Here is a 25127-nt window from a genome sequence, read left to right as displayed (position 1 = left end):
TCCAGCTCCCTGCTGGTGGCCTAGGAAAGCAGTGGAAGATGGCCCTCAGCTTTAGGACCCCTCACCTTTCCACCTGTATGGGAGACCTGAAAGAAGCTCCTGGCTCATTAGATCGGTTCAGTGCCAGTCATTGCGGCCTTTTAGGGAGTGAACCAGTGGATGGAGGACCTTTCTGTCTTTCCTTTTCTCTATATTTCTGCCTTTCCAATAAAAATTTTAAAAATTTAAATAAAAGTAAGTAAAAAGGTCATGTAAATCGTAACAATAATCACACAAAAAGCTGACAAAATGCTACGTGCATTTACTATGTGCAAGGCATGCTAAATGCTTCACATGTTACTGTATTTAATTCCCACAACTCTATGATGTGATTGAATTTGCAGATGAGGGAACTGACTTAGAAAGTTCCCACAACTTGTAGTAACAAAGCCAGGAAGTGAATTCAGGAAGCCCAAGTCCAAAGTGAGGGAAACAAACAACCTTATTCGTATCACATTCTCAGCCATCAGTTATATGCCTCTCCGCCTTCCCTTTCTGCCTCAGTTGAAACAAAGAAAGGGAGAAGAATCGATAACTGTAGAAGATGATACTAAACACAGTTGGTTCTTCCACCATCTCCAATTTGGACAGTTACAGATATTAATCTCATGAGAGGAAAAACCATGTTGTGAAGAGAAGAATCTGTCAGGAAAAATTTACAGCCAAGAGTAAGAAGCAACTGATGCCAGTCAAAAGCAGGCAATATGTGTTCAAATCTCCCTGTCCTCTCCCATCTTAAATGCCCAAGTATTCTAAGAAAAATCAAAACTGAAACAACAGAGTGGAATGGAAAGCATGCAGTGATCAGACAACATGCAGAACACTGCTCTAAGTGTCTCCAAATTAGTTTAGGACTAGAGTTTTGGGGCAATGAAGGAGTGTGCCACTTCTCCATGTTAGCACCCTACATCAGACACTGGTTCAAGTCCTGGCTGCTCCCTATTAATGTGTCTGGGAGGGCAGCAAAGAATGACCCAAGCGTTTAGGCCCGTAGCAGCAGTGTGGGAGATCGGGGATGGAGAGTAGGGCTCCTGGCTGCATCCTGGCCCAGAACTGGTCACCATGGCCAATCTGGGTGGTAACTCAGTGGGCAGAAGCACTCAGCCTCTCCCTCTCTGTAACTGTATCTTTCTGACAAATAAATGTTTTATTTTTATTATTAAAAGATTTATTTATTTTTATCGGAAAGGCAGATTTACACAGAGAAGAAGATACAAAGACAAAGATATTCCATTTGCTGGTTCACTCCCCAAGTAGACACAATGATTGGAGTTGAGCCAATCCAAAACCAGGAACCAGGTCTTTGCCCCAACCTCTACTGCTTTCCCAGGCAACAAGCAGGGAGCTGGATGGGAAGTAGAGCAGCTGGGGTATGAACTGGTACCCTAAATAAATATTTTAAACACACACACACACACACCAGCAGTTGGTGTTCTGTCCCCAAACCTCCTACTACTGGGAATACAATTTCAAGCAATTACTTCATGACAATGAAAATGCTTTATGGAGTTCCCTGGGATTTGATTGCTAGTAATTATCACCTTAACTTTCTAATTTTAACAAATAATGCAAATAATACAGGTCAATAAGTAGGTTATAATTCAAACCAATTAGCTGTATTTAGGGCAGAGTAAAAATATGCTGTAAAGGCGTTCCCTCTGAGAACCCCATACTTGCCTAGGAAAGATCTTTTCATAGGAGGAAAAGATTGGGGGTCTGACACCAGGTGCAGTTGTCTTCTGGCAGTCATGTACCCAAAAAACTCTGTATAAGAAGACACTTTGTACCTTATGTGTCTCCTTTCTTCAATCTCCCCTGGCCTGTGGTCCGACTTCCCCTCTTCTGGAGTCTAAGTTCCTATTCATTCCTTTATGCAACTCAAGATTCTGTAAAAGCTTCAACAACATCTAGTCTGTTCCGAGCCTCATATGCTGTGTATATTAATACATTCATATGCTTTATCTCCTGTTAATCCACCACTAATTAGACTGAAATTACCAAGTCTTTGCAAGGACACATGAATATTAAGATTTTCTAACAGCCAAAATATTGTTTCTTTTAAATCTCTTCTAATCAATTAGCATACTCTTCGGGGGGAAGTTTTCTATTCTTACTTTTCACTATGTAATAAATAAGTTTCAAAATAGCTTAAACATTTAAATATAAATTTTACGACTTAGCGTTAAAATACCTGTTAGGATGCTTACTTTCCACATCAGAGTGCTTGTGTTTGCGTTTTGGTTCTTTTTCTGATTTCAACTTGCTGCTAACATGCACCTTGGGAGGCCCTAGGCGATGGGTCAAGTACTTTGAGCCTTGCCACCCACAGAGTAGACCCAGACTGAGTTCCCGCTTCTGGATTCATCCTGGCCCAGCCCTGGCTGTCTGAGCAGTTGGGGAATAAACAGGCAGCTAGAGAGTGAATGAGCAGACCAGTGATTCTCTCTGCTTTTCAAATGAAAACAAAACCAAACAAAAAACAAGCCCACCAAAGTGTAATACCTTTTAGAAAGGTAGTTACTATCAAGGTTGCCAATATTTTTATTTATTTGAAAGGTAGAGTGATATAGAGAGAGGAATGGGGAAAGAAGAAGGATGCTGGGTCAGGCTAAAACCAGGAGCCAGAAACTCCATTCTGGTCTCCATGTGTGTTGCAGGAACTCAAATATCTGAGCTATGATCTGCTGCTTTGTCAAATGCACATAGGAAGGAGGTTGGAGAAACAGGGGGTGAGACTTGATCTCGCATTCTTTTACAGCACACAGGCATCCCAAGTAGGGGCTTAACCCGTTATACCCAATGTCTGTCTCTAAAGTGGGTGTTTTAATACGTGTAACAATAGCTAATGTGCATGTCTTTCAGTTCCATAATTCTACATTTAATAATTTATCTCAAGGAGATGTAAATGCAAAAACACATATGCACAAGCATGTTTATTTACTACAGTGTGGTTTACAAATATTAAAATTCAGAATTGTGTCTTTTGGAGACTGGTAAATCATACAGTGGAGCATTGTGCAGCTATTGGAATGATGAACACAGCTATGTGCATTTTTTCAGAAGAAAGTAAATAACAGTATTTTAAAATAAGCTAAAACACAATGTCTAGGGGCCAGCATTGAGGCACTGTGAGCAATTCAGTAGCTGCCTGCAACACCAGAATTCCGTACTGGAGCATCAGTTTGAGTCCCAATTTCTTGGTGTCAGATCAAGCTTCCTGCTGATGTACTGAAAAAAACAGAAAATGGCCCAAGTACTTGAGTCCCTGCTACCCACTTGGGACAGCAAGATGGAGTTCTCAGCCCCGGCTTCAACCTAGCCCACACCTGGCTGCTGTGATCATTTGGTAAGTGAACCAGTAGACGGAACATCTCCGTTAGACTGACTTCATTTTTTTTTTAAGATTTATTTATTTTTTATGGCAAAGTCAGATATATAGAGAGAGGAGGAGAGACAGAGAGGAAGATCTTCTGTCCAATGATTCACTCCCCAAGTGACCACAATGGCCTAGAGCCAGGAGCATTTCCGGGTCTCCCATGTGGATGCAGGATCCCAAGGTTTTGGGCTGCCCTCAACTGCTTTCTCAGACCACAAGCAAGCAGAGAGTTGGATGGGAAGTGGGGCCGCCAGGATTAGAACCAGCACTCATATGGAATCCTGGCATGTTCAAGGCAAGGACTTTAGCCACTAGGCCACCACGTAGGACCCTGTCAGTCTGCCTTTAAATAAACTAGTCTTTAGAAACAAAACAAAACCAAAAAACAATATCTAAAATTTAATCTCAGCCATCTTCCCCCCAATTAGCACTAATGGCTAGGGCTGGGCCAGGCTGATTAGGAAGCAGGAGCTTTATCTAGGAGCCTTAGTACTTGGGCCAACTTTCACTGCTCTCCAAGGCACATCAACAAAGAATTGGCTGACTCAAACAGGCACTCACATGGCATGCTACAATTGCGGGCAGAAATTTAATATATAGGGCCCGGCGGCGTGGCCTAGCGGCTTAAATCCTCGCCTTGAACATGCCAGGATCCCATATGGGCGCGGGTTCTAATCCCGGCAGCTCCGCTTCCAGTCCAGCTCCCTGCTTGTGGCCTGGGAAGGCAGTCGAGGACGGCCCAGAGCTTTGGGACCCTGCACCCGAGTGAGAGATCCGGAAGAGGTTCCTGGTTCCCGGCATCGGATCGGCACAGCACCGACCCGTTGCGGCTCACTTGGGGAGTGAATCATTGGACGGAAGATCTTCCTCTCTGTCTCTCCTCCTCTCTGTATATCTGACTTTGTAATAAAAATAAATAAATCTTGGAAAAAAAAAAAGAAATTTAATATATAGTGTTATGTCACCTTCATATGTCTTACCTTTTATCTAACAAATATATATGCATGCATATATGTGTGTGTGATATTTATATATATACAACTATGCAGAGCTCTGAGCAAGCTTAGAAAATGGTCTGTATGGGGGGGGGGGTGAACATGCCATACAAGTGCCAGTTTTAGTTCCAGCTGCTCCATTTCCAGTCCAGCTCCTCCTAGTGTGTGTGGGAAATTGGCACAAAATAGGCCAGGTGCTTAGGCCCACACCCACAAGGGAGGCCTCAAAGAAGCTCCTAGGTGCTAGCTGTGGCCTGGCCTAGCCCTGACCACTGTGGCCATTTAGGTTGTGAAGTAGAGGATGGAAGTTCTTGTCTCTATGCCTCTGCTCTTCTCTCTGTAATCTAACTTTCAAACACATAAATAAGTAAATTTTTGAAAGAAATTCGTCCAGGTGGCTATGGACACAAATATTCACAGTATTTATTATTGAAGGTGGTATGTGGAAAAAAAAACAGAAAATTACATGCACTTTTCATTTTTATAAAGGATATCATCATGGGGCCATCCTGTTGGCTCAACTGCCTAATCCTTCACCTCCAAGCATGGCATCCCATATGGGTGCTGGTTCATGTTCTGGCTGCTCCACTTCCCATCTAGCTCCCCACCTGCAGCCCAAGAAAGCAGTGGAGAAAAGTCCAGTGCCTTGGGACCCTGCACCTGCATGGGAGACCTGGAAGAAGCTCCTGGTTCCTGACTTCGGATTGTCTCAGCTCCAGCTGTTGCAATCATTTGGGGAGTGAACTAGATGGGGATCTTTCTCTCTGTCTCTCCTTCTCTCTGTAAATCCACCTTTCCAATAAAAATGAATAAAATTTTTTTAAAAAAGACATTATTCATGCAAAAAGTAGAGTAACAGAGAGAGAGGGGGAGAAACAGTGAGACACAGCTCTTCCACTCTCTGGTTTACAGCTAGGGCTGGGCCAGGGTGGAGTCAGGAGCTTCTGGGTGGGAGCTAGAACTCCATCTGTGTCTCCTAAGTGAGTGGCAGGGACTCAAGTACGTGGGTCATCATCCACTGTTTTCACAGGTTCATTTATAGGGACTGGAAGTAGAGAAGCCAGAACTTGAATCCGTGCTTTGTTAAGAGATGGCAGAGCTGCAAACAGCTGCTTAATGTGCATGCCAACCCCAGATTTTACTTTTTTAATACATTACATATTTCTGTATAATTGGAATTTTTATAATAATGTCAAATACTTTTATAATTTTAAAAGTTGTTCGTTTTGTTGTAGGCCCAAGTGGTTGTTGTTCAAAAAGGCAAGTTCACGACACATGTAAAGTGGTGCTGGTCCTGGCAGGACATTGCTTGGGACACAAAGCTGTGGCCCTGAGGAACACAGATGACAGCACCTCAGATCTCCCTTACCAGATTCAATCCTGCCTGTGGTGGCCAGAACTGACCGCTACCCCTGCCAAGTGACAGTTGCCATGGGCAATAAGAAAATCGTCAGGATGTAAAAGATCAAAACTTTAGTGAAGTTTATAACTCTAACCTCTCATGCCCACTGGGGACTCTAGATAGGCCCCTGGACAGAACTGTGGCAATAAGGGTGTCTTCAGAAATCCTGCTCTTAAACACAAGGCCCAAGAGACCAAGGTCAAGTTCAGAGACAGGGACAAGACCAGCAAGAACAAGTGGTTCTTCTAGAAGCTGCAGCTTTCGATATATTTCTGTTCTAGTCCTTGAAAACTTGAAAACAAAAAAAACTGCCTTTTGTTTTGGAAAAATGAGAAAAAACACAAAGCAAACCTCCAAGTAGCTTATACCCAAAATAAAGCACTAGCATCAAACTGTAAATGACACATTCACTCCTCGCCCTTCCTTCCTCCGCCTAAGCGTTCCTAACACCTGCGGCTAGTTCTATTACTCTCCTGTTCTAGGGTCTATTTATAGGTCTTGATCTCCTTTGGGTGCTTAATCTTCCCTTTCTGGCATTTCAAGCGTGTATACTGCACCACAAAAACTGACAATTTTGTTTCCAGGTATTATTAACAGACAGTAAAGGTATTATGAGATACATTTGAATATACTGTCCAAATTTAGTGTGTCACACAGCCAATGGTGTATAATTAGGTACAGATGATTTTCAAAGTTTCAAAAAAAATTTTTTTAAAGCAATTCTCACTTTCTGTGATTATTGTTTACATCTGCATGGCCTCTCTTTCCTTGATTTAATCAGAATACATTTGTCTACCTTATATCAAAACAACAAGCTATGAAGTTTAAAACAAAAACAAAACTTATCATTGCCTCCTAAATCCCAGAAAAGAGTAATGCTTAGAGTACCACTCTTCAGGTGGTATATGGTCTCTCAGCAGCATTTTTTCATAAAAGGAATGATGAAGAAGGACAGAAAGGAATGAGCATGCATAGGTGGTGGTCAGGATGCTGCAGGTGGCGGGAAGGGAAACAGTAATAAAAAGAAACCTTTTCTGAAGCTCCAGAGTACATAAGTATGGAAGGAGGAAATAACAGAAAGATGGGATTCTGGCTTCGGATATTTACCAAACTGTTTCTAGAGGTTGATGAAAGAGATTATAAATATCAAAAAGTACACTTTAATATTAAAAGCAAAATCTTAGCATTATTCCATATATTGTCATTAACACATGAGGAACAAGAAGGAATGATACAGGTACCAGGCTACCTTTCCAGTACACTGTAGATGCTGTCCTGGTACGGAGAGGGAAGTCACAAACATGGTAAAGCAGCGAAGCAAGAAAACAGTGCCCATCAGGCTACAGAGCCTTCGCAGAAGTATTGACCTGTAAACAGAGCGACCAAAAACGGGGAAAGATCAGGAGGAAACCAACCAACTCCCCCACCCCAAAATCAATTGTCTAATTAGAGAGAGAACAAGCAGAAACAAACAAACAAAACACAAAGAAACAAAACAATAACAACAAAAAACCACTCGAGTCGTTGCAGAGGACAGAAATCTTATGGACCCTCTGAAGTCCCACTGTCCACACAACTCTCTGCAATGATGCAAGTATTCCGTAGCCATCTCCACACGGCACTTGCATTGCAGTTAATACAATAAAGGGGGAACTTCAATGCTCTGTCATTTTATTTGCTCTAAATAGCCACATGTGGCTAAGAAAAAGAAAGCCTTATGCAGGACTAAAAAGTAGCAAGCTTAGCATTTGCCATATTACTTATAAATTACACATTTTAATGTATAAAACTCGTGGAACTGAACATTTTTTGTTAATTATGAACATAAATTAGCTAACAAGAATAGCTGTCTTATTCTAACTTGTCCTAACTTAAGCTATATTTAAATTGTTTTAAAAAAATACTGAACTTTAAATAAGTGTATCTGAAAAAAGAATTTTTCAGTAAGTGTAACTGGGGCAATCTTGACCTCACTGTGACATCACCAGTACTATTACACTATTTGTTTGCATGTCTTAAAAGGGACTAAAATTCTTGAGGATGGAGATTATGCTTTACATATCTTCAAAATGTTCCTTTTTCCCTCAAAATAAAAAGCACTGAACATGAGGCTATGTATACTTTAAACTAGAGTCTTCTAGAAATCTGCATTTTAACAACACATGGGAAGACTTACTCTGAGAATCACTTTCTTTGACTAGTTAAATATTAACACTCTCAATACACCGACTTCTGTTATGCTTTGCTAAACCTCCAAAGGCTTCCTGTAAGGCAAACTCTTCCACTGGGGAGACTGGCTAAGTACAAAACCATGGGGTCTATGGAGGCAAAGTCAATGAGAAAGCAACGGTAATACATGCATTTTTGAGCTACCTCTGGCTTTAAGTAATCCAGATTTTAAAATATTGCTGTGAAACGGGATAAAATGAGAGAGAACAAGGTTCAGTGTGGCCTAAAAGTGTGACAAGAATAACAACCATGAATCCTTCTTTGCACCTCAAAGTGCTGAAATAACAGCTGCTCAGAACCTAATGTCCATCATTGTGATTGACCACAAGTACTTTCCCATGAGAGAGGATGAAAAATTTAATGTGCCCTTATTTCTCTCTAGTGTTCCAAAAATGATAACAGATGTCTGCAAATTCTGAATTTTTTTCTGATTTGCTCCATATGTTTTCTTACATATTACTTAATCAAGTAATTTTCCTCAGCCAAGTAGCAAAAGAACAATCCCATCTCCAACGTCTTGTCATTTCCTTAAACTAAAAGAAATTCTTCCCCTTACACTGCATGAAATGTCAACATTTCCCCCGATGAGCAGAATCCTACAGCACCTGAAGTACATCGCTTTGACTAACGCGCCATGTGCAAAACAATCTGTTTTCAATGGGTCTTCTCTAAGCAGAGGACAATTTCTTCCTTTCAAACACTGACCAAAGTCTGTCCTTGGAGGAGTTTCTATCCTTGCATTCCCAGTTTACTTCTTTAAGAAACAAAATAAGGCTCTACTGGCAACAACAGTCAGCCTATGCCTGACCACCCTGACTTGGACCTTTTTCCGCAGAATATATTCAGAATACCACTAAAGCTAATCAACCCTAAAACAGTTTCCTAAATCAATAATGCTAATGTCCTGCTGAACAGAGAAGGACCTTAACCAGGCGAGTGCTAGGGAGAAACCAGGCTTGATGACAGGACAGTCATGACGTGTCCAATCCTTCAGTAGACGTGGCGCACCTGTGCTTGTGCAGAAGGAGAACCAGGAGCCAAATATAGCAGAGAATCATGCCACATACTTCTGTCATGGCAAAGGCCCACGGGATTCTAGGAACGCTGCAACAGAAAGAAAAAATAGTTTTGAGCTGAAGAGAAGCAGAGGCCAACCTTTTCAGAAAGACACTCCTCTAACAATGAACATACACTCACTTTGTACAGCTTGTGCTTCTTGCAGGATATGAAGTGGCGAATATCAAGAAGTATTTGGCAAAGTGTTTTATAAGAAGTTATCCATTTATCTGAACCTGTTTGTTGTCAATGACTCCCAATCATGGTTTTCTGTAAAGGAGGAACACACTTTTCTTTTCTTTTTTTTTTAAAGATTTATTCATTTTATTACAAAGTCGGATATACAGAGAGGAGGAGAGACAGAGAGGAAGATCTTCCGTCCGATGTTTCACTCCCCAAGTGAGCCGCAACGGGCCGATGCGCGCCGATCTGACCCGGGAACCAGGAACCTCTTCCGGGTCCTCCCACGTGGGTGCAGCGTCCCAATGCATTGGGCCATCCTCGACTGCTTTCCCAGGCCACAAGCAGGGAGCTGGATGGGAAGTGGAGCTGCCGGGATTAGAACCGGCGCCCATATGGGATCCCGGGGCGTTCAAGGTGAGGACTTTAGCCGCTAGGCCACGCCACGGGGCCTGGAACATGCTTTTCTTTTTTTTTTTTTTTTTTTAAGATTTATTTGGCTAAGGTCCTCGCCTTGATCCCATATGGCCGCTGGAACATGCTTTTCTTTTGCTTTTACAAGCAGACCTGGATAGAAGACTGCCCACAAGACAAGGGGAGAAGAGTTCGCTTCGTGCATCATGTACTTAATTCAGAATCCAAGCTAGCAGGGATCTGGATATGTGGGTTGGTTCTATTTTTTAAAAATTTCTAATTATTTGTCTTTGTTTGTATTCCTTTTCTCTTTTGTCCTTCCCATTTGTCCCTCTTTTCTCCTATCTAAATCCATAATGCTCTTGATCACCCATTAGTAAAGGTCATATTCCTCAAATTAGAAAGAAAAGGATGAAAAAGGAAAGAGGATGGAGAGGGGGAAGGGGAAAGGGAAACGAAGAGAGGCAGAAGCAAAATAGGTCATCTCTGGTGCTAGGGTTATTGGTGGTTTTATTTTTAATTTTGTTATTTATTTCACCAAAACAACCATAAATGGTGTGTGTTAGTTTTATAACTAAGGAAATATATATTTTTAAAGTTTCCTTTTTATTTGTATTGGCCTGTTTTCTTCAAATGCCTGGTTACTACTGACTGGCAATTCAAATCTGACAATACAACACTAAGGCAGACAAGCACTGTCAACCTGCAGCCCTGTTGCTCTCCTGTGCAAGTGTTCCATGAAGAATCTGTTACACAGCTTGGAAGATCGATGCTGGGTGGAAATCGAGATGGAAAATAATTCTGGCTACATAAGGAAGGAAGCCAAAACTCTCAACTGATTAGTATGTGGACTTGTAGTTAACCTTCCTAAAAGCACACAGCAGCTTTGTTCTCACAGTACCCTTCAGTCTACAGTCCCTGACATTCAACTGCTGCGGAGAATATATCACCAGTCTTCCATTGGAGCAGAGCAGTTCTAAAAGCTTTTTAAACACATCTTCAACCAATAACTCCATATTTAGTGCTCGACTGCACCTGGACTTGAGTGAGGCTTGGTGCTCTCATTTTGCAGTCTTACTCTGTTTTGGGCACTAATACCATCTACTCCCAATCTCGCCAACTTTTCAAACACAAATTTTCCAAACTTCTTCTCACCGTTTTTTGCTTGAGCTGGGATTGTGAGGTTTTTTTCCCTCTTTAACTGTCATTTCAGGGGACTGTTCCAAGGAACATACCAAGTATACACAATTCCTCATATTTTTTATGCAAAGACTTAAAACTTAGATTACATGTGTATATGCTTTTTATCTTGGAAAGAATTAAATTTTCTATAATAATTGAGAGCCATCACTGTAAACACTATTACATTATACATGGTAGGCTGGTAAGGATTTCAGGGATAAGTGAGAAGAGGGGAGTCAAGCCTCCAGACTGATGTGGCATTTTCCCATTATTTTGATTACTCCTTATGATGTCTGTGCTTCGTTCTTGGTTATTACGGTTATCAGTGACCCCATCTCACTGCTGAAGACTGGCCTGCCTTACACACATCCCAGTCTCCTAATTTGTTTGTTTGCATTGTGCTCAACTCTTGGAATTGTGTAAAATAAGCTTCAGAGCAGATTCTGAAACAAAGATCAGTATATAAGCGATTTATAAGGAAGTGTTCCCAAGGGAAAAAAAAAACCAATAATGTGCTTATATGAGATCAGGGAGGCAAAGAAATCCAGCATGAAACATCAGGCAAACTGCTGTGGGGAAACACAGAAAGGGGAACTTTGGCCTGGTCCTTGGGGAATTTGGGACAGTGTAGGTCTAACCTAAACAGCATCCAAATAAGGAGAAGACAAATGAAATATTTATATTCCATCTCACAGGCCATGGGTTAAGGACTGTTATTTTCCAAGCATTCTGGCTCTCCTCTCAAGCAGGCAAAGTGTGTTTGTTTCAGCAGAACCAAGGACAGCATACCAACACACACACACACACACACACACACACACCCTGCTGAAATTGGCAGTACCAAGTGTGCAAGGAAAAGGAAGAGGTGCATAGGAACACCAACAGCATCTGCTGCCATTCTCCTGTATATAAAAGCAGATGCTTAACAGGATGGAGCTTTAGAGTGAATAGATACTTCAGAGTGAATAGAAGAAAAAAAAAAAAGCAAAATTATTTTAAATCTTCACTGTGAGGGACAGCCGTGTGGCATAGACCGATAAGCCACTGGCTGTACCAACAGCACTCCACATGGGTGCTGGTTTGTGTACTGTACTGACTCTTCCACTTTCAATCTAGCTCCCTAGGAAAAAGAGCAGCAGATGGCCCAAGTATTTGGGTTCCTGCCACCCATATAGGAGAAACGAATGAACCTGTTGGCTCTTGGCTTTGGTCTGGCCCAGTCCTGACTGGTGCAGCTGCTCGGGGGTGAACCAGGAAAGAGATCTTTCATCAGCTAGTTCACTTCCCCGCAAGCTACAACTTAAACCCACCATATCACAAGATTGGTCCCTGTGCATTTCTTTCATTTATGACATAAAATGTGCTTCAAGCTAATTTAATACTTCTCTTGCCTCAGAATTAAAAATCAGCATTTACCTAAGGAGCACTGGACTAGTAGTTACGGTTTTTTCAGAGGGTAATGGTATTTAGAATCCATAGTCTATATGCTCATGTTGTTTATTGCAACTAAGTTTTTCCAGAAAATCAATTCATTTCAGTTGAGAGAAAATATTCTCATTTAAAAATAATTAAAAAGTACTCTGGTGTATTGCAATATGACAGTATATTCAACCAGTTTCCTATTGATAAGAAGGATTAGATACTGATTAGAGTATTTCTAATATTATATTACCGCAGATGTCACAACAAAAATAATCTTTTAACACAATTTTGCGTATTTGTGGAGGTACATCTTTAAGTAAATTCAGTGTCTCACAATCTCAATCTCTCTTTGACCCTTTTAAACTCTTGTTACAGTCACTAATCATAAACATAACCACTAAATCCGACGGTCAATTATCCTCCTCTTACTTGACTTCTCAGTAGCGCATGACACATACCATCCCTGTCTTGCTGAATACATTTTTTGCTCTGCTGCCAAAACAGTCATCTCCCCTGCACCCCCTCACCAAACACAGCCATGCCACAGTCATTGCAGGGACCTTCTCAGTCTTTACTGGGTTGGCTTTATTTCTATGACCTCTAAATATTGGCATGTTTTGGGGTCTTCTATCTTCTTCCCTTCTGGATTTACATCCCGGCATCATAGCTTTACCTATGTTGCCAACTCCCTAATCTTAGCCTAATCTCAGCCTAATCTCTCTGAATTCCAGTTCGTATTTTCATCTCTTAGTTGAGATCTGATTTAAATGTATTAAGAAAATCTCAACCTCGTCATGTTCAAAACCCAATTATTAATCCCCTCTGTATTCCAGTGTTGCCATCTCTGTAACTACAAACTTCACCCTTCCACACCAGGTAAAAATTATTGAAGTAATCTAACTTCTCTCCCACTCACATTAAACTTAACCACAAAATCTTGTTAGTTAGGAAGCATACAGAGAATTTGATTCAAACTGTTCCTACCACTATTATCCTAGTGCAATGGATCACCTTTTTTATATAGAAGATCCAGTACTTTTGTAACGACCCCTGGTTCTCTACAACTACCCTTCCCACCTCCACTTTACTCCCGTGTTTTCCAATGCTATTCTTTTTTTTCTTAAAGATTTATTTATTTTATTACAAAGTCAGATATACAGAGAGGAGGAGAGACAGAGAGGATGATCTTCCATCCGATGATTCACTCCCCAAGTGAGCACAATGGCCGGTGCTGCGCCAATCTGAAGTCGGGAACCAGGAACCTCTTCTGGGTCTCCCACACGGGTGCAGGATCCCAAAGCTTTGGGCCATCATCGACTGCTTTCCCAGGCCACAAGCAGGGAGCTGGATGGGAAGTGGAGCTGCTGGGATTAGAACTGGCACCCATATGGGATCCTGGGGCGTTCAAGGCAAGGACTTTAGCTGCTAGGCCATGCTGCCGGGCCCTCCAATGCTATTCTTAACACAATAATAATAATACAATGACCTTTTATGCATTTTCTTGTTTTTTTTTTTTTTTTTTTTTTTTTTTTTTCCAGCATTTGAAAGCTATCCTCACAATGGTCTCCAAGTCCCTGTACCTCTGAATTGCTCTCTCCTTCCTGGCTTTAAGGGCAGCTCTTCCCCAGCTCTCCCTGCCCTGATACATACTAGGCACACTCCCACTTCAGAATGCTCCATCTAGCTCTTTCCTCTGCATCGAGCATGCTTTCCTTAGCTAACCACATGTTTTCTTCCTTACTTCTTTAGGGGCTTAGTTTTACAGCTGGGACTAATGTATTGCATAGCAGAGATAAAGGAATCTAACCACTTCTGAAACAGCTTTCAATCAATTCTCCATTCCCCTACAGTATCCGACCTTTTGACAAATCTGCATAATCACTGGATTGGTTCTCAACTTTGCCCACTGATATTTTAGAACTAGATTTATTCTTTTAGATTTGCCAGTTACCACTCATAAATGCCTTCAAACTCACAAAAATGTATTACTATTTCGTCACTTCATTTACTGTATCCTATGGGCTTTCAACTTCAAAAGAAAAACAAAAATCTTTATTATATATTTAATTGGGGGGTTTGACAGAGAACAAAAATCTGATTTATCTATTATACTGTCATTTTAATGCAGATATTTTAAACTGATTCTTAAATTTTTAAAGATTTGTTTATTTTTGTTGGAAAGATCAGATTTATTAATAGAAGCAGAGACAGAAAGATTTTTCATCTGCTGGTTCACTCCTCAGACGGCTGCAATGGCCAGACAGAATTGAGCTGATCTGAAACCAGGAGCCAGGAGCTCTTCCGGGTGAACAGGCAGGTACAGGGTCCCAAGGTTTAGGGACATCCTCTACTGTTTTCCCAGGCCGCAAGCAGGGAGCTGGACAGGAAGTAGAGCATCTAGGACAAGAATGGGCACCTATTTCGGATCCTGGCGTTTGCAAGATAACGATTTGGCCATTGTGGTGGGCCCAAATGATTTTGTTTTAAAATATATAGAGTGGGCCTGGCGGCGTGGCCTAGCGGCTAAAGTCCTTGCCTTGAATGCGCCCCGGGATCCCATATGGGCACCAGTTCTGGTCCCGGCAGCTCCACTTCCCATCCAGATCCCTGCTTGTGGCCTGGGAAAACAGTCGATGATGGCCCAAAGCTTTGGGACCCTGCACCCCTGTGGGAGACCCGGAAGAGGTTCCTGGTTCCCAGCATCGGATTGGCGCATACCGGCCCGTTGCAGCTCACTTCGGGAGTGAATCATCGGACGGAGGATCTTCTTCTCTGTCTCTCCTCTCTCTGTATATCTGACTTTGTAATAAAAATAAATAAATCTTTAAGAAAAAATAATAAAATATATAGAGTATATGAATCTTTCAACAAAGCAAAAATTTTTTTTAAAAGATTCATTTATTTTTATTGAAAGTCCGATATATAGAGAGGAGGAGAAACAGAGAGGAAGATCTTCTGTCCAATGATTCACTCCACAAGTGGCCACAATCGCCAGACCTGAACTGATCCTAAGCCAGGAGCCAGGAACTTCTTCTGGGTCTCCCACGTGGGTTCAGGGTCCCAAGGTTTGGACTGTCCTCTGCTGCTTTCCCAGGCCACAAGCAGGGAGCTGGATGGGAAGTGGGGCTGCCAGCAAAAGAATTGGCGCCCATATGAGGTCCTGGTGTGTTCAAGGAGAGGACTTTAGCTGCTAGGCTACTGGCCCAGGCCCACATAATGTTTTGTAAAAACAAACCAGATGAGGCAAAAATATGGCCTGGTGGCTTAGTTGTTCTTTGGGACACCTGCATTCTGTATTGGGATGCCTGGTTTGAGTCCTGGTTCCTTTCTTTTCAATGCAACTTCCGGCTTTGCACCCTGGGATGCAGCAGCTGATGGCTCAGGTACTTGAGTTCCTAACACCTATCAGGGAGAACTGACAGAGTACAAGGCTCCTAACTTTGTCTGGCCCATCCCTGATTGTTGCAGGGACTAGGGGTAGCAGGGGTGAGGAGTAACGACAAGAGAGATTTCTCTCCACTTCTCTCTCTGCCTTTCAAATAAAATGAAAACAATTTTTTAAGTTGAAAAAGCACTAAAACTTTAAAAACAAAAAGCACAAACACAAAATTACTTGTAAAATACTTATTTTATTTATTTGACAGGCAGAGTGACAAAGAGTGTGAGAGCTGAGAGCAAGCCCCCAGTCTACCTGCTGGCTCACATCCCAAATGGCCACAATAGTCAGAGTTAGGTTAGACTGAAGGCAGGAGCCTAGAGCTGCACTCAGGTCTCACATATGGGCAATGGGCGTCCAGATACATGGGCCATCTTCCATCGCCTTTCTAGGCACATCAGCAGGAGGCCAGATCAGGAGCACGGCTGTCAGTACTCGAACCAGCACTCCAATGTGAGAATGTCTCAGGCAGTTGCTTAACCCATTGTGCTAGAATACTGACCTCTAAAATGTCTTTAAACAGTATCTATTATTAATTTATTCCTATATTTCATGTATTGTACATGTACTATATGAAGGTAGTTTTTAAAAACTTGCAGAAACAGAATCTTAGGTTTATTTTGTTGAAAAATAAATGGAATCCATGCATATGAGGGAACTTCAAAATGTTAATGAAAAATGTGTATCATGGGGCCCAGCATGGTAGCCTAGTGGCTAAATCCTTGCCTTGCATGTGCCAGGATACATTATGGATGCCAGTTTGTATCCCAGCTGCTCCGTTTCCCATCCAGCTCCCTGCTTGTGGCCTGGGAAAGCAGCAGAGCATGGCTCAAAGCCTTGGGACCCTGCACTCTTATGGAAGACCCAGAAGCAGCTACAGGATCCTGGCTTCGGATCAGCTCAGTTCCAGCCCATGTAGCCACTTTGGGAATGAACCAGTAGATGGAAGATCTTTCTGTCTGTCTCTACTTCTCTCTGTAAATCTGCCTTTCCAATAAAAAAAAAAATGCATATCATGAAATACGACTTCAAAAAATTTTGTACCCAAATAAATTTTATATTCATTTTTTCAAGAACCTTTAAAAGGTACCCTTGTATTTTCTTTACAAAATCAATATCTAAAATAGAAAAATACTATTGAATCCACTTATATAGTACTTGCGGTAACTTCAGTTCATTTAGTAATATAAGAGAAAACCCATATTTTAAAAAAAGTAAAACTCTGCTAATCTTCAGAAAAAAAAAAAACAAAAACAAAAAGGCAACTACCGACCTCCATTTATTAAATGTCATTCCACAACCTATTTTTTAAATCTGAAGTTTCCAAGGAGCTATAGCTATAGAAAAAAAAAATTAAGCAGTGGTCTTTTTAACTCACCTAGGCTTAATGTCAAATTTACTTTAAGTCAAAAAGTTGAAATCAAAGTATACCTTTCTACCAGATCAAGTTCAACGGGAAGTATAACCTACCACAACAGCAAACAATGTAACTATCAAAAACACCATCATTGTTGAAGCAACCTTCCATAGGCTTAGCAACCAGAATCAAAACTTACCTGTCTAGGAATATATCGGGCAGTGGTGGATAGGTCTGCATGTCAGGCACTCGTTCATGGACTATGACCATGATGAAAGATGTAAACCCAAATACAATAAAAACATATATACAACTCAGGATGGTCTTCCAGTACTCGGGGTCTAATCTTCGAACAGAATGCTTGTTTTTCCCATTCATGTACTGGTACTGATCAGAATTCAAGTCAGTCATGAGTCCATCACAGTCGTGGGAAGGCTCTCCATTGCAGAGCCATTCCGTACTCTGAAGAGTGCTGAGCAAAGGAGTCATGGAACCCATGGGACTGTCACTGCTGTAGCCCATCTCTTCTAAAACATCAATATGTATTTTCTGCAACTTTCGGACTGACAGCATTAGCCTTTTAATGTCCCCCAAGACTTTGATTTCCAGAGGGGGAGACCGGAGATCATACTCAGTCAGTGTTAGCAACGTGATTCCATCAAGTCGGTGTTTGTTGCATAAAATGTCCACATACTCAAAAAAGCCTTCATCCTTCAGCCACACAGCCACGTGCTTGGTCGTCCAGCGGCGAATGCAGAGTTGACTGGGCCCTGCCATTTTGTCCTGTACTTCCTGTCAAGGGAAAACAGAAAAACAAAATAAAAACTTGAACGTGTCCTCACAATTTCTTCAAGGACAAAATATGCAAAAACATGACGGAAGATGAAAGCAGAAATCTACTTACATTGCCTGACTGCTTCCATAGTAAAATACATAAAAATTGTCCAACAATGACCAGTTTTCATAGATTAACATTGTAATAGGGAACACTTTCACAGAAAAATATCTTACAAATGGCTTTTCCACAGCATGCCCACCATAATTAATTAGACCACTGTTGAGAACTGAGAAAAATCCCATCTTAGGGGCCTGGTGTGGTAGCCTAGCAGCTAAAGTCTTCACCTTGAACGCACCGGGATCCCATACGGGCACTGGTTCTAATTTCAGCAGCCCCCCCTTGCTAATCAGCTCCCTGCTTGTGGCCTGGGAAAGCAGCGGAGGACAGTCCAAAGCCTTGGGACCCTGCACCTTGTGGGAGACCTGGAAGAGGCTCCTGGCTTTGGATCGGCGCAGCACTAGCCAGTTGCGGCCGCTTAGGGAGTGAATCAAAAGACAGAAGATCTTCCTCTCTTTCTTCTTCTCTGTATATCTGACTGTCCAATAAAAATAAATCTTAAAAAAATCTCAGTTTAATTCTTTTCATAAAACTCGATCTATAAGATGATTTTTTAGATGCAAAAAAAGAAGCCCCAATAAATTTCTGAAATCTTCACATCCATGGAAAAAGTATTTCCTCACTTGGGATTAAAAAACAAACAAACAAGCAAACAGAACAGAAAAGCAAACAGGTAACTATTTCATAAAACTCTTCAGATTAAGTATATTTCTATCTATTACACATGCAGATGACTTAACACATAACAAAGCTTCTAAATTACACATGAATCTGAATCTTAATAACAGCTCAATTCTTCATATATGTTTACTAACTCCTTACTGAACTGAATAAGGCTATTTATTCCTAAACTATCAGTAGGATTTTAGTAGTACAAATTTAAAAATAAATTTATCACTTCAAGGTATTCATAAATTTGGTAACCCAAATTATATTTTAGTTTTGAAAAGCTAATCACATATCTATCATGTTTTAAAAGTACTAGTCATTTTCTTTTTTATTTTTAAGATTTATTTATTTTTATTGGAAAAGCAGATACACAGAGAGGAGGAGAGACAGAGAGGAAGATCTTCTGTCTGATGATTCACTTCAGGAGCCAGGAGCCAGGAACCTCCTCCAGGTCCCCCACACAGGTCCCCCACACAGGTGCAGGGTCCCAAGGCTTTGGGCCGTCCTCAACTGCCCTCCCAGGCCACAAGCAGGGAGCTAGATGGGAAGTGGAATCACTGGGATTAGAAACAGCATCCACATGGGATCCCGGCACGCCCAAGGTGAGGACTCCAGCCGTCAGGCCACCACAGCGGGCCCAAGTACTAGTCTTTTCCACAGCTTTGATTCTACACAACTGTTTATAACACCTTCTATTATGGCTACTTGAGCCTCCATAAAGTTTCTATAGCACATCAGATACATGAGAGACAATGGCCTACATACAGGAAGAAAGACTGTTCTTTCAAAGAACTCTCTTAGTTACTAAAGCCTGGAGGTTTTCTGAAATTTTGCAGATCTCTAAATTGTTTATTTCCTCCTCAGTTTTTTTTTAATGGTAGACACATTTTTTAAGCATTTTAAGAAGGGACGATACTTGCCCCCAACCCCAACCAAAACAACCCATGTGCTTACTACCCGGCATGAGAAAAGGATACCGGGCTGTATCAAGATAAATGTTCTGTTTCTTTTCAAAAACTTGCTTACTTATTTATTTGAAAGACAGGGAAACAGACACAGGTAGAATTCCCCAACTGCTGGGTCAAACTCATACCCGTATGGAATGGGCAGGGTGGGCTGTGTCAGGGAAAGCAGGCAGCAAAGCAGACAGCTGAGGCCTGGCACTCAATCCAGGTCTCCCAGAGGGATGGCAGCCATCCAACTGCTTACATCATTGCTGCTGCCCATCAAAGACTGCTTTAGCAGAGCGATGGAATCAAAAGTCAGAGTCAGGTGTCAAACCCAGGCACTCCAGCACAGGACTTGACCACCAGGTCAAACACTGCCCCTTCCCATTTATAAGTGTATGTATTTCAGAGGGACAGGACAGAAAGAGCAGGAGTGAGCAAGCATACTGTCTCTTAATCTGGATACTTAAACAGATGTATACCTTTGGTAAACATTTATTAAGTTATATACTCTTTTTTTTTTTAAAGATTTATTTATCTTATTACAGCCAGATATACACAGAGGAGGAGAGACAGAGAGGAAGATCCTCCGTCCGATGATTCACTCCCCAAGTGAGCCTCAATGGGCCAATGCGCACCGATCCGAACCCGGGAACCTGGAACCTCTCCCGGGTCTCCTACACGGGTGCAGGGTCCCAATGCATCGGGCCGTCCTCAACTGCCTTCCCAGGCCACAAGCAGGGAGCTGGATGGGAAGTGGAGCTGCCGGGATCAGAACCGGCGCCCATATGGGATCCCGGGGCTTTCAAGGCGAGGACCTTAGCCACCAGGCCACGCCGCCGGGCCCATAAGTTATATACTCTTAAGTTACACTTTCATCTATGTTAAATTTTCTTTTATCATTAAACAAATATGAAACGCTTCACAAACTTGCATGTGACCCTTGCACTGAGGCCATGCTAATCTTCTCTACATCGTTCCAGTTTTAGTAGATGTGTTGCCTAAGCAAGCAATAAATTTTATTTTTAAAATTTTTGCTTTAAAAGCAAAAACAGGTGGCCAACAAGCATGAAAAAATATCACTAGCCAACAACAAAATGTAAAATCAAGCCCACAATGGTATCACCTTTCCTCTGTAAGGATGACTATTATACAAAAGACAGACAACAGCAAACAATGGTGAGGAAGTGAAATTCCTAAATACTGTTGTTGGAAGTGAATTAGAGCAACTACTGCGGGAAAACAGATGGAAAGTTTTTGAAAAACTAGGAATAGACCTGCCATTTGACCTAATAATCACACTGTTAGGCAAACACCCAAAAGACTTGAACTCACCACATCAAAGATACACCTGTTCCACCAACGTTTACCGCAGCACTGTTCACAACAAAGATGAATCAACCAAGATGCCCATCCACAGACTAAGAAAATGCAGTCTACTTACAAAGCAGACTGATATTTAGCTACAGAAAGAATGAAATCCTACCATTTGCACCAAAATGGTTGGAACTGGAAGATATGTTGAGTGAAACAAGCCAAACCCATAAAGACAAACACCACATTTTCCCTAATCTGGGGAAACTAAAATCGCAGAAACACACAAATCTCAACCTGAACACAGAAGGCTGATTACTAGAAGCAGGGAGGAATGACAAGGATAACATATTGGATTTTTTTTTTTTTTAAAGATTTATTCATTTTATTATAGCCAGATATACAGAGAGGAGGAGAGACAGAGAGGAAGATCTTCCATCCGATGTTTCACTCCCCAAGTGAGCTGCAACGGGCCGATGCGCGCCGATCCGATGCCGGGAACCTGGAACCTCTTCCGGGTCTCCCACGCGGGTGCAGTGTCCCAATGCATTGGGCCGTCCTCAACTGCTTTCCCAGGCCACAAGCAGGGAGCTGGATGGGAAGTGGAGCTGCCGGGATTAGAACCGGCGCCCATATGGGATCCCGGGGCTTTCAAGGCGAGGACTTTAGCTGCTAGACCACGCCGCCGGGCCCAACATATTGGATTATAAAAAGGGGAGAGAGGCCAGGCCCAGCGTGGTAGCTTAGTGACTACAGTCCTTGCCTTGCATGTGCTAGGAACCCATATGGGTGTCAGTTCATGTCCTGGCAGCTCCACTTCCCTTCCCACCTGTGTGAGCGATCTGAAGGAGGCTCCTGGCTCCTGGCTTTGGATCAGCTCAGCTCTGGCTGTTGCAGCTACTTGGGGAGTGAACCAACGGACAGAGGATCTGTCTCTCCCCCTCCTCTCTGTAAATTTGACTATCCGATGAAAAATAAATAAATCTTAAAAAAAAAAAAGGCAGGGCTGGTACTGCTCATTGCTGGGGACAAATATATTAATGCGAAATGAGAGAGGAAATGGGAATACAGGAATTCACTAAAGCATTATCTCCCAATTTTTGTTTTGTAAATGAATAATAATGATTGATTAAAAAAAAAAAACATAAGACCAGGGCAGGTGTTTGCAGAGCAGTTCAGTTGCTGTTTGTGATGCCTATTCCATAACAGTGACTGGTTCAAGTGCCTGCTACTGTGCCTCTAGCCCAGATTCCTGCAGGTCCAGCAGACCCTTACAGGCAGCAGGTGACAGGTTTAACTATTCATTTGCATGAGCTCTGGGCTCTTGGCATCAGTATGGCCCAGCCCTGGCTACTGCAGTTGTTTGGGTAGCAAACCCAGAGATTTCTTTATGTCTCTCTACCCCACACCCCCAAATAAAATAATGAATAAATAGATTTGTTTTGCAAAATGTTAAAAAAAAATTACAAATGAGTAACCTGTCGATAGCATCCTCTTTCTCTCCAAGATTTAATGACTCTCGATTTGGGTTTCACTGCCTTTGCTGACAAGCTGTTTTTGGCTATGTAAAAGCCTCCTATGCTTCCTTACATGAGGAAAGTGAAGAGCCGACACTGCCCTGCTTTCTTCCCATATGCACATGAACTCTGGTCATGAAGACGTAGTTACCTAGCAATGGCAGACACGTCAAATTCATGAGCACCCTGTGTTGTCAAAAGCATTCAGAAACACATGACGAAATTCATCCACAGGCAAATGTCACTGAATGTCAGTCAAACATTAAGTACTCACTTATTAATTGCCTAACAAGCAACCAAGTTTTTGCAAAACTGGAATCATACTTTGTTTCCATACAGTGCTTTTAAAATAATCAAACCAGTCTAAGAAAATTAACATTGCAAAATTTCTAGTCTTACAAAATTAATGCCACATTCATCTGAAAGTCTTTTTAAAAAAGTCGTTTAGTTCTTATATACTTGCAATTACAAGAATTTCTTAACTCCTTTTACTACAGTAGTAATATCAGCATCATCACAAAGATCAAGGAATTCAGATTTACCATCTTTAAAAAGTAGGATTTATAAAATGATGCATTATATGCTTACTTCATACATTTACTGTTAACTTATTTTAATTCGTTAAACATAATTTTACTATTTGAGTTCAAATACAGAGATGGTTTTATCTACCACATACATACACTGACTAAATTACTTTAGCCGTCCAACAAGCATATGCTATATGCTCTGTAACAGAAACATAGCAAAATGAGAAAGAATTACCTCTCATACAAAACACTGCTTCAATTCTACTACCTTTCCCATGATAGCTTACCACTAAAGGATTCCAAGTCACTCCCATCCTGATAGCATTATTCTTCAGAATAATTTCATCTCACACTCTGCCTGAATAATTCTTCCTTCTTTCTTTATGTCCCCCACTCGTCTTCACTCACCAGTTTTTTATGACCACATCAGGAAAGCAGGCTTTGATGCTGATGTTTCAACTGCTATAAAATATGAATTATTACCCATGGAAGTCTCCTAGGAGCCTTTGAGCCTGCTGTGGGAATGCCCCTAAAGCATGACGCACTTCACCGTGCTGTTCATCAGGTCAGTGCACGTCCTTTAATTGTATGCTGCCATGTAATACTTGGAGGCCTACATGGAATCACGTAACACTGAGGAAGCCTGCATTACAGTACATTAAAAGATGATGAAAAGCTTTAGGACCCATTTAATATTTATGTTACATCAGAGGATTACAGGGACCAGGAGGTTTTGAACAAGAATATGACAGATACAGATTTCATACCAGTTGATACAATGAAGAAATTGAGTTACTAAATGGTTAAGAATGCTTTCAGCTTTAAATAAATAACAGATACAAATAAATGGTTAAGGGATTTTTTTTCTTCTATAAAAAGACAAACAAGGAACAGATTCACATCATGTCCTCAAACAACCAAACAAAATACTAAGAAAAAATTTTCAAGACGGGAGACATGTGATAAATCCCAAAGACAGAAAACAAGGTAAGCCTTATCACCCCAGTTGACTGCCATTGAAAATTTCCAAACAACGAGAAGTGCGGAATGGGAGGCCCAGGTCATGCGGGGTGACTGAACGGAGGACAGGAGCTGAACAAAGCCTAGAAATCAAGGTGACTAGCTGTTTGTGGGGCAGAAGAGTGCAGAAGCCAAAAAGACACAGAAAACTCCAGAAAGACTGCTCAGCTCAACACTGACACTATGGAATGCTGTCAAGAATGCAGAAACTGCACGTCTCATACAATGCAGGGGAAATGTTAAATCACACAGTCATGCTAGAAAACTGTTTTGCAGGTGCTTAAAAAAATTAAACACAAATCCCATCAAATGTCCTCCTGGCTATGTACACCACAGAACTGAAAAGCTAAGTCCAGTTCTCACATGAGGTCAAGAAAAAAACGCCTATAGCAAACAGCCAGAATGAAAATTTCATGATTCATGGGCTTTTGAAGGCAGAATTTACAGAAACATGTCACTGTAGTAATGAGGCAAAACTAACCCCCAAACACCAGTGGTTCTCAAGTAAAGGCAACCCCCCCTGCTCTATCAGGGTGTTTGGGCATTGTGAGTTGTCACAACTGCGACCAGAGCAGATGCTAGAGGTGCCATTACATATAAAAAGGAATTCCACACATGTTTTTGAAAGGTATTTCACTGGATACAGAATAACAGGTTAATCTTTTTCCTCTCATTCAGTATTTAATATACCATTACTTCATAATCTGCATTGCTCCCAGTGGGGAACCTGCTCTCATTCTCTCTTTATATACAATGTGTCTATTGTCTTCTTTGCTTTTAAGATTTTTCTCAGTGTTACTGATTTTGAACAGTTTGATTATGTACTTTGACTGGCTATATTTTCAATTGTTTCTTTTATTTGGAGCTTATTATACTTCTTAGATATGTATATTTACAGTCTGTCAAATTTCGAAAAGTTTTGATAATTGTTACTTCAAAATTTTTTGCACTCTCCTTCATTTTTTCTGTTGGGAAATGCATATGAGGTCTCAGAAAGTTAATGGAGGGGTCTATTTGGCATCCCAGAGTGGAGTTCTGATTAGATTTCTGATTACTCTATTTCTGATCTAGCTTCCTGTTAATGCACTGGGGAACGCAATGATGATGAGCCAGGTACTTGGGTCCCTGCACCCACGCGAGAGACCAG

The 25127-nt window shown here is 41.5% G+C and overlaps 1 protein-coding gene, 1 non-coding gene and 1 pseudogene across 3 annotated transcripts in view; 1 reads left to right on the top strand and 2 right to left on the bottom strand.

Moving 5' to 3' along the window:
• SAMD8 (sterile alpha motif domain containing 8) overlaps positions 1-25127 on the bottom strand; it is a 113475-nt gene that overhangs the window by 2437 nt on the left and 85911 nt on the right. For both annotated transcript variants that reach the window (XM_058671196.1, XM_012926469.3), the window contains exons 2-4: positions 17288-17880; positions 9050-9145; positions 7062-7179 (exon numbers count right to left, since the gene is read on the bottom strand). In XM_058671196.1, coding sequence (XP_058527179.1) covers positions 7062-7179; positions 9050-9145; positions 17288-17865 — 792 coding nt within the window. In that variant the 5' untranslated portion in view covers positions 17866-17880. The remainder of the gene's footprint in view (positions 1-7061; positions 7180-9049; positions 9146-17287; positions 17881-25127) is intronic.
• Positions 5600-6100, top strand: LOC131481720 (large ribosomal subunit protein eL27-like; annotated as a pseudogene).
• On the bottom strand, positions 20506-20610 carry LOC118759470 (U6 spliceosomal RNA). Its single transcript, XR_004996205.2, has one exon. It is a non-coding gene; the product is annotated as a U6 spliceosomal RNA (small nuclear RNA).

This window comes from Ochotona princeps, chromosome 13 (assembly GCF_030435755.1).
Source record: "Ochotona princeps isolate mOchPri1 chromosome 13, mOchPri1.hap1, whole genome shotgun sequence".
NCBI classification, from domain to species: domain Eukaryota; kingdom Metazoa; phylum Chordata; class Mammalia; order Lagomorpha; family Ochotonidae; genus Ochotona; species Ochotona princeps.
The sequence above is the reverse complement of the archived record's forward strand: the minus strand, read 5'-3'. Positions and strand labels throughout refer to the sequence as shown.